Below are 12,008 nucleotides of genomic sequence, written 5' to 3'. Positions count from 1 at the left end.
TTATAGATTTGAGGAATCTCATCTATCTTCTCAATATGTGTGCTTGCTAATAACATTCTACGAAGAACACCTGCATGAGATTCCTCAGACAATAAGTATTTGATGACACTCTTTTGAGGTGGTGTACATGTGGGAGAATCTTCTATTGTAAGATCAATAATGACTTGCTTTGGTGTACTTGCTATAGTGTTGCTTGACTTTCCTAATATTGGAACAACAAGGTATTCTATTGTTACATCTTTATCAAAGATATAACATGGTTCCTCTCCAGTGGATCTAGCTGACTGGATAGATATAAGATGATCTACACCATCATCTTGTGGATTGATTGCAAAAACTTTCAATCTAGAATGAGGACATAACATTCCATTTAAATCATCAGGTTTCGTAATATAAAAACTTCCTTGCACAGTTTTAACAATAGGATCACTCTCCAAACCTTTTTCAAAAATGTAAAAAGTTGTGTTCTCCATGTCAGTAATAGAGAAAAATACATACTAAAAGAAGATAGGAGAGAAAGACATCTCTATTTGTCAAGTACTATATCTCACAAAATCAACTTACAAACACACAACAAACTAATGAAAATGAATTCAAATTTTAAACACTAAATCTATACATATTAGAATATTTTTTTAAAATATATTCATTAAAAAAAATATTTATGACAAACATAAAAACATTCTCGAATCATTATAAATAGTGTAATTAATATACAAAATCTAAGATTAATTTTTAATAATTATATTTAATAATAAATGCTTACATAACTAACTCTCATAAATAATTACTTGTTTAGTTATCTTCTTGGATTTTCATGAGTACATGTAATTTGTACGTGGTGGGGTCATACTGTTGTGATTAAAATCATAATTTTTGGATGACTATTCCATTTAATATATGAAATGTTGAGTAATAATGTCTCCTTTTTTACGATCACTTTTAATGGATGCGATGCAAAGCCTTCTCTTTTTGTTTAAATGCAACTATCTTTTAAATACATCAACTTACTCTAAAAATCATACTTGCTACTGTAAGCCTCCTCTTCACTCAGCAGGTGAGGTGTCTTCTCTCTCTCTCCCCTCTCCCCTCCCTTTTCTCCTCTCATTTTTCCTTGTCCTCTCTCACCAGATCAATATCTTTCTTTCTCTCTCTCTCCCCCCCTCCCCCTCCCCTTTCTCCTCTCATTTTTCCTTGTCCTCTCTCACCAGATCAATATCTTTCTCTCTCTCTCTCTCTCTCTCTCTCTCTCTCTCTCTCTCATTTTATTAGGATAAAAACAAATGAAAAACTTTTTTTATTATTTCTACTTTTTAAAACCAAAAAAACTTTTTTTTATTTTAAATAAAACCAAAAAACTAATTCTACTTTTTCAAGAAGGTCGCCCTTAGTGAAGGAGGGTCCCCTCACTAAGGGGCGATGTCGAGAGGTTGAGAGGTTGAGAGAAAGAGAGAGAGAGAGAGAGAGAGAGAGAGAGAGAGAGAGAGAGAGATGCGGTCGTTCGTAATAAGTGAGGGGAGGGTCGCTCACGAAGGGCAACATCGCCCTTTTGAGGGGAGGGTCCCCCCGCTAAGGGTGATGTTGCCCTTGAGGGTCCCCCCGCTAAGGGCGATGTTGCCCTTAGTGAGGTGTCCCTCCACTAAGGGCGGTCACCCTTAGTGAGGGGACCCTCCCCTCACTTAGGGCCACCACCTCTCTCTCTCTCTCTCTTGCCTCAACTCTTCCCCTCTCCTATCTCTTTCGCCTCTTTCTCTCTCTCTCTCTCTCTCTCTCTCTCTCTCTCTCTCTCTTTTTCAAATGCCTTCCCTCTTCTCTGTTCCCTCTCTTTCTCTCTAACACCTCTTCCCTCTCTCTCTTTACATCTCCCTTGTCTCTCTAACACCTCTTTCCTCTCTCTCTTTACATCTCCCTTCTCTCTCTAATGCCTCCCCTAGTCTCTCTTTTTCTTTCTCTTAATTTTTTCTTCTCAGTTAATTTCCAAAACCCTAAAATTTGTTTCTTTTTTTTATTTTATCTTTTTTTTAAATCTCTATTTTTATCTCTCTTTATTTATATCTTTTTCTCTATTTATATCTCCTCTTCCTTTATTTATATCTTCTTGGTCTCTTTCTTTCTTGTTCACTTTGTTTGCTTGGTCTCTTTCTTTCCTCTTCCAATCTCCTTCCAAGAGGTCTTATTTAGCAATCTCTTACTTCTCTTTCTCGTCTCTTGCTTATCCACTTTTCTAATTGGAGCGTTCCCAACTCGAAAGAGGGACATGGTATTCTTAATGTTCAATGGTACCAAAGTGGCTACTAGGACCGTGTTGCACATAAACCCCACTGTGGATACTATCCATGGAATTCGTTTGCTGCCTGGGCATGTTGGCGTGTCGATTGAAGATGTCAAAGTGGGAGAAGTATCTCTTCCTTTTTCCCTCAAAGATGGTGATATCCTCACGTTAACTCAAACCAAAGGCTACATCATTGTATGGCCATCAAGAGATTGCGTAAGTGTTGTTATCTCTCTCTCCCACCTTTGTAATTTGTCTTGCATATGTCGATGTGTTTAGATTGATCCAAACACATCAAAGGAAACCCCACATCGAAAGTGTGCACAACGCTTAATGAGCACTCTTGCCAGACAAGCAAGCCAAGATGTGACAAGTACGAAGAAGAGGAGGAAAATAGTGCAAGAAGAAGATGATGATGATTGGGCTCCTCCACGAAGAAATCCAAGTTGATCTTCTAAGTCTTCAAAAAAAGGTACTTCTTCAAAATCCATGAAAGAAATAAATGAGTAGGAGAGGTTGATATTCTAAGTCTTCAAAAAAAGGTACTTCTTCAAAATCCATGAAAGAAATAAATGAGTAGGAGAGGTGGAGGAGGGAACTGAAGAAGAAGGCAAGAATGAAGACCACTTCATGGTGACACATGCAACTCGTTTTGCGACTAGAACTCCTACAAAACAATCTAAACAGAGTAAAGGTAATTGTTATCCACTTTTTATACCAAATCTTGCATAAGGCAAATATATGGCTACCAAGCACAACCTGTGTGTGTAGAGTGCAGTTTAGGTACAAGAAGTTGGCAGGGGAATTCTATACAAATGGCTATGTTGACGATCGATGATGCAGGTTTATTTTCTCTATCTTGTCATCCCATAATCTTGTTAGAGAAGTAACTCAAGATGATGTTAGTGCATGGGATGACATATGGCGAATGAAAAACAGGGAGTTTGAGAATGTGATCAAAGGCATGGAGTGAGCATTTATGACCAACAAGATGTTTTGTGTGGACAAAAATCATGTTATCTCATGGATGGAGGAGATTAGCAAATGTGAGTCATCTTAAATTGCTAACTTTTTGAACGCAGTGTTAAGTTTTTTAAAATGGTTTTAGAACTAATTAGATTTGCCATTAACTGTAGCATTCAAGAATGTTGTATCAAGACATCCACGTGTTGACGTTGTCCTTATTGAATTCAATGAGGATAGCAAGGGGGAGGCCCTCACAGTCATAGCTTGCTTAAACAGGTAAGGAAATGTATACATTACGAGAAAATATATCTTGTCTCTTTGAATTGGGAAGGTCCAAGTACAGTATGTTTTATCTTTCATCATCATAACTCATAATTTTTTTGCCATTGGATGAATGAAGTGGGCGATGTTTCTTCATCTCTTGTGGACAAAGTGTGCCTCATTGGGGCGCTTGGACTAGAAAACATATTGTCAAACTAATGTTATAACATGTGAATAATAGGATGAGTAGCTTACAGCCACCCGAGATATTGATCCCTAGTAGTAGATAGCTTTCCAGCAAATGAGTTCAAACAAAAATGGAGAACGGCACTTTATAAAGATGAAAGAAAGTGAAGGCATGCTACTAGGCAGCTAGCGATGATTATAAACCCTGCACAAGGAGATGGTTTCTTTGAGTAAGAAAACCTACACTCTTCCCTCTAGGCAACAACATTTTATGGTTTTAATGTTGTGGTTTAATTTTGGTGTTGTGTTACAGACGACTAGTGTAAGTTAATTTTGGTGTTGTGTTACAGACGACTAGTGTAAGTTAATTGGGATGAGAAACCACATTATTTGACAGAGGATAGATTGTATAGCTTAGCATCTAGCACATTGCCAAATGACCAGAAAGCACAGATTTTAGATATTTTGATTAATGTGATTCGCATAGGCTAAAGGACTTACAAATCCCTAAAAGTAAGTAAAAATTACTTCCCCTTTTTTCTTTATATATACAAAGCACTGTATTTTGTTTGAATAATAATTTCAATGGTAATGCAGCAAATGTAAGTTTATTTAGAGATTGGCTAAGAAGAGAAGTCATATGGTATGAGATTGGAGCACAAGGTGTGGCTGTCCTTGTAGAAATAACAGAAAAGTACAAGATAATTTTCCCATATACATTTCAAGAGGACCTCGCTAATCTTAAGAGACTGTATTTTGGGAACCTATTTGAGAAAATAGTGGGATCCTTGAAGAAACAAGGTGTGGTAGCTTCAAACCCTGATGTCATCAAATCTACCAAGCATTCTATGTTCAGGTGCATAACATTCTACAAAGCTTACTTACTACTTTATTGTGCTCTTATATTTGGAAACTGGATGGAAACAATTATATGTAGATGGATTCGTAAGTGCCATGCGGAGAAATATATTGCAGATATGCCTGCCATCATAAATGAGCGGCACAATCCATGACACGAGAGCACCATGTATACACATTAACAACTTTGAGACCTTTGGGATGCAGGGATACACAAGAGATGCCCATGATTCCTTGACTTTCTAAATAGCAAATTTCCTAAGAGCAAGAAGGAGATGTATACTTGGGCCTGTAAATCATAGCAATCAATGATGGTATGAACGATACAATTAGATATTTTAGTTCTTTTTTTTAATTTTATTTCTTATATCTTTTTGAATCATGATTTCTATTTGTGAAGACTTGAAGTCTACATGACCAATCACATGTTCAAGACTAAAGCTTACAGTCGTAGCACCTCAACTATTTGCTTTAATACAGCTCAAGGAAACATGTCAAGGGAAGCAACAAAAGAGTGTTGAAGAAAGCAGAAAGCGTTAGAGAATGAAGAAAGCAAAGATAAGAAGCAAGCATATGAGTTGGAGACAAAGCTTAAGAATTGGGATGGAGTTTTAGTCTACTTAAAGGAGAACCTAAAGTCTTTGCCTCATAAACCCGACACCTGACTAGCCTCCCATCAAATGACTACCTCGCCATCAAATGACTACCTCGCCATCAACATCATTGACCAAATTCAACCAACCATGAACATCACTACATGATGGTGGCTTCCATCATTACCACCACCATTTGAAACTAGCTTCCAAAGAGAGGTAATATGATCTACCATGCTAATGGGATCATAACCTTGTCAATTATCTTATCCATAATCCATTTATGCAAAAATCCTTATCAAGGTTCCTTGTCAAGGTGACACGACACCCATCAACCTCTTCTTTACATTACCTCCCATTTGACATAATGCCACGCATATCATGTGTCAATTATCTAGGCAACTTAACCAAATACTGAGTGCAATACGATTTATTATAAGCGCTTAAAAAACACCAACATAGGTTTGGAGAACTTTTCCAAAGAAGCATTAACAAATATAGAGGAGATTTCCATATAAATCTCCCACTCTTAAGATACATACACACATGAGATTCCCACCACCACCCCTCCTCTCTCTCTTCTCTTTACTTCTCTCCATTTTTTTCATATTCTTTGTAGCATCCTCCTCCTCTGTAACTAATCATAAACCATACGAATTTTCTCATCCCATTCAAACTAGTTTGATTGAAATCAAAGCCTCCCTTGAGTAGCTAGGAATTTAGGTAGCAAAACAAGCAAGAGAAAAGTTAAATTTTCATCTATTTATAACGCATTGAAGATGATTTTGAGTTCTATTTGTTTTATGTAAATATCTCTTGAAATTTAGTTTTTTTTTTGTAATAAATGCGAGGAAGTGTTAAACACACTATTTATCTTACCCTTATGGAGTGAGGTAGGGCGTCCCCAATAGGGAATAAGAAATGATTCTTTTGGACTTGATGGTAGAGAGAGAGAGAGAGAGAGAGAGAGAGAGAGAGAGAGAGAGAGAGAGAGAGAGAGAGAGAGAGAGAGAGAGAGGAACACAATTTTCGCTTGGAAACAAAGTAATGGTGGAGATATTCCAAAATTGAAGAGATCGAAACGGGTTACTTTGACATATATGCAATAATATGTTAAACAATCCTAAAATGTGCGCGTGTCTACGATCTTAGACACCAAGTCCATTTTGAGCCGACTCGCTCATAGCGGAACAACTGAGTCCAATTTGAACACATAGAAGTTCAGGTGGGAACCAACCCATGTGCATGCACCACACATGTGCATTGCTCATGCACACATCACGCGACAACCATTTCGAGCTTCTCGGTGAGCTTGGGCAGAGCAACCCTCATATAGATGTGGGTGATTATAAAATACTCTCGTTTTGAGCTTTTAATTGCTCGGGTATGGTTGCCCATCATCCATTGTGGGTGAGACTCTTTTACAAATCCATTTTGACTACAGTCGGGCAGGGAACCCGCTTGTGTGTGTATGAAAAACTCTAAAAAATCTTTTCACAATTTGTCAACAATGCTTTAAAAGCATGTGAATGGGGGCATAACCAACGGAAAAATGATTTGGTGGTGTGAATGTACCATGTTTTTTAAAATAACCTTTCAAATTTTGAAAGGGTTGAATTTTTCTTTAAGAAAAGAAATCTGAATTTGCATTGGGCCGAAATCTCCATGCAGACTGTAGTAAGGTCGAGTCCACTATTGCTACGCGCCAAACACATTCACAACTTGTCAGGCCTACTTGCTGAATTTTTGTAGATTGGGACCCGCATCACATGGTCTTCTTCTTCCTTGAGCTTGTATATTATGTGCACAACCCACCATAGCTAGAACTTGACATTGCGCTAATTTTAATGCTGATTATACGGACTGTAGTCTACTTGTCATCCCCAAAATGGCTTGCCATTGCTTTGTGCTAAAACTTTCGCTACTCTGGTCCATAGCGCAATTGAATCTCTCACTCTCCAGGATTCCAACAGCCCTGATGCAAGATACTTGAAGAGGAGTCTCTACAGACAAGTCAAGAATAAGTCTGAGAAGCTGATCCACCACTGCCTTTACTGTAACTTCCCACTTTTAATGTCATTCTGCTTTTTGTAGTAGTCTTTTGCCATGTGTCTTGGTTTGCCACAGTAATAGCACTCTATGCTATTTGCATTTTGATTTCTTTGCCAACCACCTCGGCATCTTTGGCTCCCCCTGTCTCTTGACTGGCCTCTTCCACCTGTGTATGATTGCTGTTGTGAATCATTGGACTGTTGTCATCCAGAATTCTAATTCCTTTGACTACCTTGGCCTTGACCACGGCCTCTCTACCTCTACCTCTACCTAAATTAGAGTAGAAGGCCTGTTCTAATGTGTTCTTGCTTTGTGAAGAAGAATCCTCACCTGAAGCCTTTTCTTCTATGATCAACATAGATATCAAGTCCCGAAAGTTGGGAATATTCTCTCTAACTGCAATGGAGGTCTTGAATGGCTTGCACTCTTTGCCAAGCCCATTTAGACAGACACTCACCAAATCATCATTCTCCACTGATACATTGATAGACCCAAGGGATTCAACAATGCCCTTGATCTTTAAGGCATATTCATTGATGGACATGCTTTTCTTTCCCACAGCATGCAACTCTTGCTTTAACTGCAACTTCCTTGACTTTGTGTTAGTTTGGAACATCTGAACCAGATTCTGTAATGCAACTGTTGGAGTGTTTGCATCCTGTATGTGTCCTACCATAGTGTCTGTGACACTAATTGAAAGCCAGCACATGACTTTTCTTGCACCCTGATTCCAATCCTTGAATGCCTTTATATCTACATGAGTGGCATTCTCCTCAAATAACTCTAGAGGCTCTTCATTGTCTCCTTCTACATTATCTTCATTCTCCTCAAATAACTATGGAGGCTCTTCATTGTCTCCTTCTACATAATCTCAAAATCCTTTACCCATTAGGAAATTGGTCATTCTGAACTTCCAGGTATGGAAGTTATTCTTATCCAGCTTCTCACTAATAATCTGATTAATCTCGTCAGACATGTTTTCATACAGCAATCAAATAACTTGAAAATAGACAACTTCTGTATGCAACCTGTAATACAGCAGTATCTCGTGTAACTACTGCAGCAGCGGTACTTCAGCACAGCCTGTGTGTGTCACCAAATGTGACCAGAGTACATGTACATACACTCAATATCAACAATACATGTACAAACCCAATATCAACAATACATGTACATACACCCAATATCAACAATACATGTGCAAACCCTGTCTGCACTTCCAAAATGCACTGCTACACTACAATAACCAGACTTCGAGTAGAAACAGTTCTCTACCAGAACTTCCAGAAAACTGTTGAACCTTGTAGTGACGAAACAGGGTCCATAATGTGCCCGAAACGCGAATCTAGTTGAAAAACTTCGTCCAATAAGATAGTATATCTGCCCTGGGTGTATGTACATGTACTCTGGTCACATTTGGTGACACCCAATATCAACAATACATGTGCAAACCTTGTCTGCACTTCCAAAATGCACTGCTACACTGCAATAACTAGATTTCGAGCAGAAACATTTCTCTACCAAAAAAACTATCAAAAATACCTTGCAATGAAACGGGGTCCATAACGCACCCGAAACGCGAATCTGGTTGAAAAACTTCGTCCAATAAGATAGTATACTTGCCCTGTAGCTTCGCTCCCGCAAAGACAGCTCCTCAATCGAAGATGTGTAGCTCTCAGAGTTACTGAGGGGGTGTTGTACCTAAACAAGAAGGGGAAAGAGATGATGGTGCTCTTTCTTATGTGGTGGTACCGCTTCCTTCCCTAAACAAGAAGGGGAAAGAGATGATGGTGCTCTTTCCTATGTGGTGGTACCGCTTCCTTCCTTACTTATTCTTACCTCTTGCTTGCCTCCTTAGCTCTCACACGAACCAAGCTTTGATACCATGTTAAACACTAAAAAGGGATTGATCATGGTGATAGATATAGATTAAGCAACATAATTAAGGTGGATTAAACCACACTAAGAATTCCATAAGAGAGAGAGAGAGAGTACACACTTAAGACACAAGCTCTATTGCATATCTCAATTGAACCATACAACGATATAGGCCTTCTAGCCTTATCCCACTTTACACATCATCATCCATGTGGCACTCCCTTTTCCACTCTTTTGGTCAACTCTCACACACCATTCAATATTACAGGTGGCATTCTTATCTTGCCACAATATCTTGCACCTCTAGGGTGCTTTCCCACACACACACATCATCGCAATTACATCTCTCAACATAATAATGTGGGAGAGTCAGATTCCTAGGAGATTTCAAGTGTTTCCATGGAGGATTGGCGTGTGGGCCCTTCCTATTGGCTCCAAACTGCTTTAAAAAATATATCTAGTGGATGTTGCCCCAGGTGTAGGTTTGCTTTAGAGGATGGCAAACATACTTTTTGGGAGTGTTAGCCATCAGAGGTGTATGGGCCAGGATTGCTAAATGGGTTGAGTAATGTTTGGGAATTCAGGCTTTTTGGGAGGACTAGATTCTTGGGAAATGGTCCTTCATTGATGAAAATGCAAGGTCACTGTTTAACATAATCAGAGCTTCTTGTTTGTGGGAAGTTTGGAGCACTAGGAATGCTATTGTGTTTTATAAGGTCTCCTTTGTTGGCATCAATGTGATAGATGCAATGCATAAATGTGTTTGCATGTGCTGGTCTATTTGTAATTTTAATAAGCTAAGAGGAGATGGGCTGGATCAACTTCTACTTAATCTGCAAAGGAGCATTACTTGATTCTTGTCTTACTCTGGGTGGGACCTCAAGCATACTGGGGGAGGGGGGGGTTCCTAACCCTTGGCTTATATTTTGCAAGACAGCTTGTGTGAAGCTTGGAATTGCAGACTTCCTAGATTTGGGCTGAGAACCAGGAGATGGTACCTCAAGGAAAAACAAATTGATTGTACCTTTGTTGCATTCACAGAGAACCCAGTGGGAACCAAACCCACAGTCAAAGTTTGGTCAAAGAAGGGGGGCAGTTTGAAAAAACAATCTCCAAGGGGTTGTACCACAGAAGCTATGATGGAAGCATGCATTATGCTCGGCTATGAGATATCTTGGGAGCAGTCTAGCTTTCTATTAGAGGATGAGAGATGGTCTTTGCTTTGTAGACTTTTAAATGAAGTAAAAGGTGAAAAATAGAGAGGACTCTAGTGAGGAAGTTTCAGATGTATATGTCCTGAAAGTGTACTTGTTTGTTTTTCTTAGCATAATTTTCTTAGCATAATTATATAAATACCTACTGCTATTGATCCCAAAATAAAATAAAATAATACTAGTGGTGTGTAGAAGAGCGGGCAGGATCGAAAATCCAGGGTGGATTGAAGGAGGGACATGGGATTGGTTGGAGAGAGAGGGACATTGGCGATGGGTGGCCAAGAAATCTGCCCGAGCTGCCCTTAGATATCGTCTATCCGAACGTAAGCGAGCGAGGGGCCACGGCGATCCCTTCACAAATAGACCCGCACCACCAAGTAGCGTAGCTGAAAGCTTCGTAGAGTTCTCTGTGCGATTGTGTCGGTTTCTCGTGAAGCCCATAATGGCCGCCATCGCCGCTGCTTCAGTCTCCAATGCAGCTGCCCTTGGCAACAGCCTAGCCACCAAGAATGCCTTGCGAGAGAAGGCCCCCGTCGCTCAGGCCAGGGTCAGCATGGTGAGTTTTTTTTTCCCCTACCATGAACCACTCGAGGCTAGATTTTCTGAGCTCTCCCTCCAGTTTGATGTCTGGTTCACCCACTTGTTTAACACCTTAAGGATGCTGCAGAGCTCTGATTACTGGTATGGCCCGGACCGCCCGAAGTACCTGGGCCCATTCTCCGCCCAGACCCCCTCTTACCTCAAGGGCGAGTTCCCGGGCGACTACGGCTGGGACACTGCAGGTCTGTCTGCCGATCCCGAGGCCTTCGCCAAGAACCGGGCCTTGGAGGTTTGTATTCCAGTGTGACATTTGAACCTTGGTGGTCTGTGCTGTTGAGAGCATGAGAGCAATATCTTAGAACTCGTGCTTGCATACGCAGGTCATCCACAGCCGATGGGCCATGTTGGGAGCCCTGGGCTGCATCTTCCCGGAGGTTGCCCAGAAGTACCTGCGAGTGGACTTCAAGGAAGCTGTGTGGTTCAAGGCTGGCTCCCAGATCTTCTCCGAAGGGGGGCTTGACTACTTGGGGAACCCTAACCTGGTGCACGCACAGAGCATTTTGGCGATCTGGGCCGTCCAGGTGGTGTTGATGGGGGCTGCAGAGGGGTACCGGATCAATGGTCTGTCTGGCGTCGGGGAGGGTGGAGACCTCTACCCTGGTGGTCAATACTTCGACCCCCTGGGCCTTGCTGATGACCCTGATACCCTGGCCGAGCTCAAGGTGAAAGAGCTCAAGAACGGCAGGCTCGCCATGTTCTCCATGTTCGGCTTCTTTGTCCAGGCCATCGTCACGGGAAAAGGCCCTCTCGAGAACCTTCTTGATCATCTTGACAACCCTGTTGCCAACAACGCCTGGGCTTACGCCACCAAATTTGTCCCCGGCGCTTAAGTAATGATCGGCTGAGAGAACCTTGCGTGCTCTGTTTGTACTCTCAATTGTTCGGTTTTCTTTTAAGTTGTTTCTTGATTTCGAGCACGCACTTTCTCGGTGTCCATGTGTTCTTGCAATTGCTGTCGTTCTAGCAAGTGTTAGGAAAGGGAGGAGTGTACGCCAATCGTATTTGGAAACGCCGATTGTATCTGGAAACAAGGGATTGATAAGTGAAATGTCGCTCATGAATGATGTATAATTGTTGAACGTTCGAAAAAGCAAGTTTTTGTAATGAAAATTGATTATTGTAACTTTC

At 40.6% G+C, this 12,008-nt stretch overlaps 1 protein-coding gene across 1 annotated transcript; it reads left to right on the top strand.

Annotated features, from left to right (window-relative positions):
- The first annotated feature begins 10,363 nt into the window (after nucleotides 1–10,363).
- Nucleotides 10,364–11,797, top strand: LOC147637921 (chlorophyll a-b binding protein 13, chloroplastic-like). Its single transcript, XM_086799763.1, has 3 exons — nucleotides 10,364–10,836; nucleotides 10,948–11,109; nucleotides 11,201–11,797. Exons 1-3 carry the CDS (start codon nucleotides 10,723–10,725, stop codon nucleotides 11,708–11,710), a joined length of 786 nt encoding a protein of 261 aa, XP_086655889.1. The 5' UTR covers nucleotides 10,364–10,722; the 3' UTR covers nucleotides 11,711–11,797.
- The last annotated feature ends 211 nt before the right edge of the window (nucleotides 11,798–12,008 follow it).

Source organism: Cibotium barometz, chromosome 6, assembly GCF_041138505.1.
Source record: "Cibotium barometz isolate CiBa-2024 chromosome 6, ASM4113850v1, whole genome shotgun sequence".
Taxonomy (NCBI): domain Eukaryota; kingdom Viridiplantae; phylum Streptophyta; class Polypodiopsida; order Cyatheales; family Cibotiaceae; genus Cibotium; species Cibotium barometz.
This window is presented reverse-complemented; position numbering and strand designations above follow the sequence as displayed.

Coding starts and splice junctions, on each gene's coding strand:
- LOC147637921 (XM_086799763.1), top strand. CDS start 10,723: ATGGCCGCCATCGCCGCTGCTTCAGTCTCCAATGCAGCTGCCCTTGGC. Junction 10,837..10,947: donor CTCAGGCCAGGGTCAGCATG/GTGAGTTTTTTT, acceptor AGGATGCTGCAG/AGCTCTGATTACTGGTATGG. Junction 11,110..11,200: donor CCAAGAACCGGGCCTTGGAG/GTTTGTATTCCA, acceptor TTGCATACGCAG/GTCATCCACAGCCGATGGGC.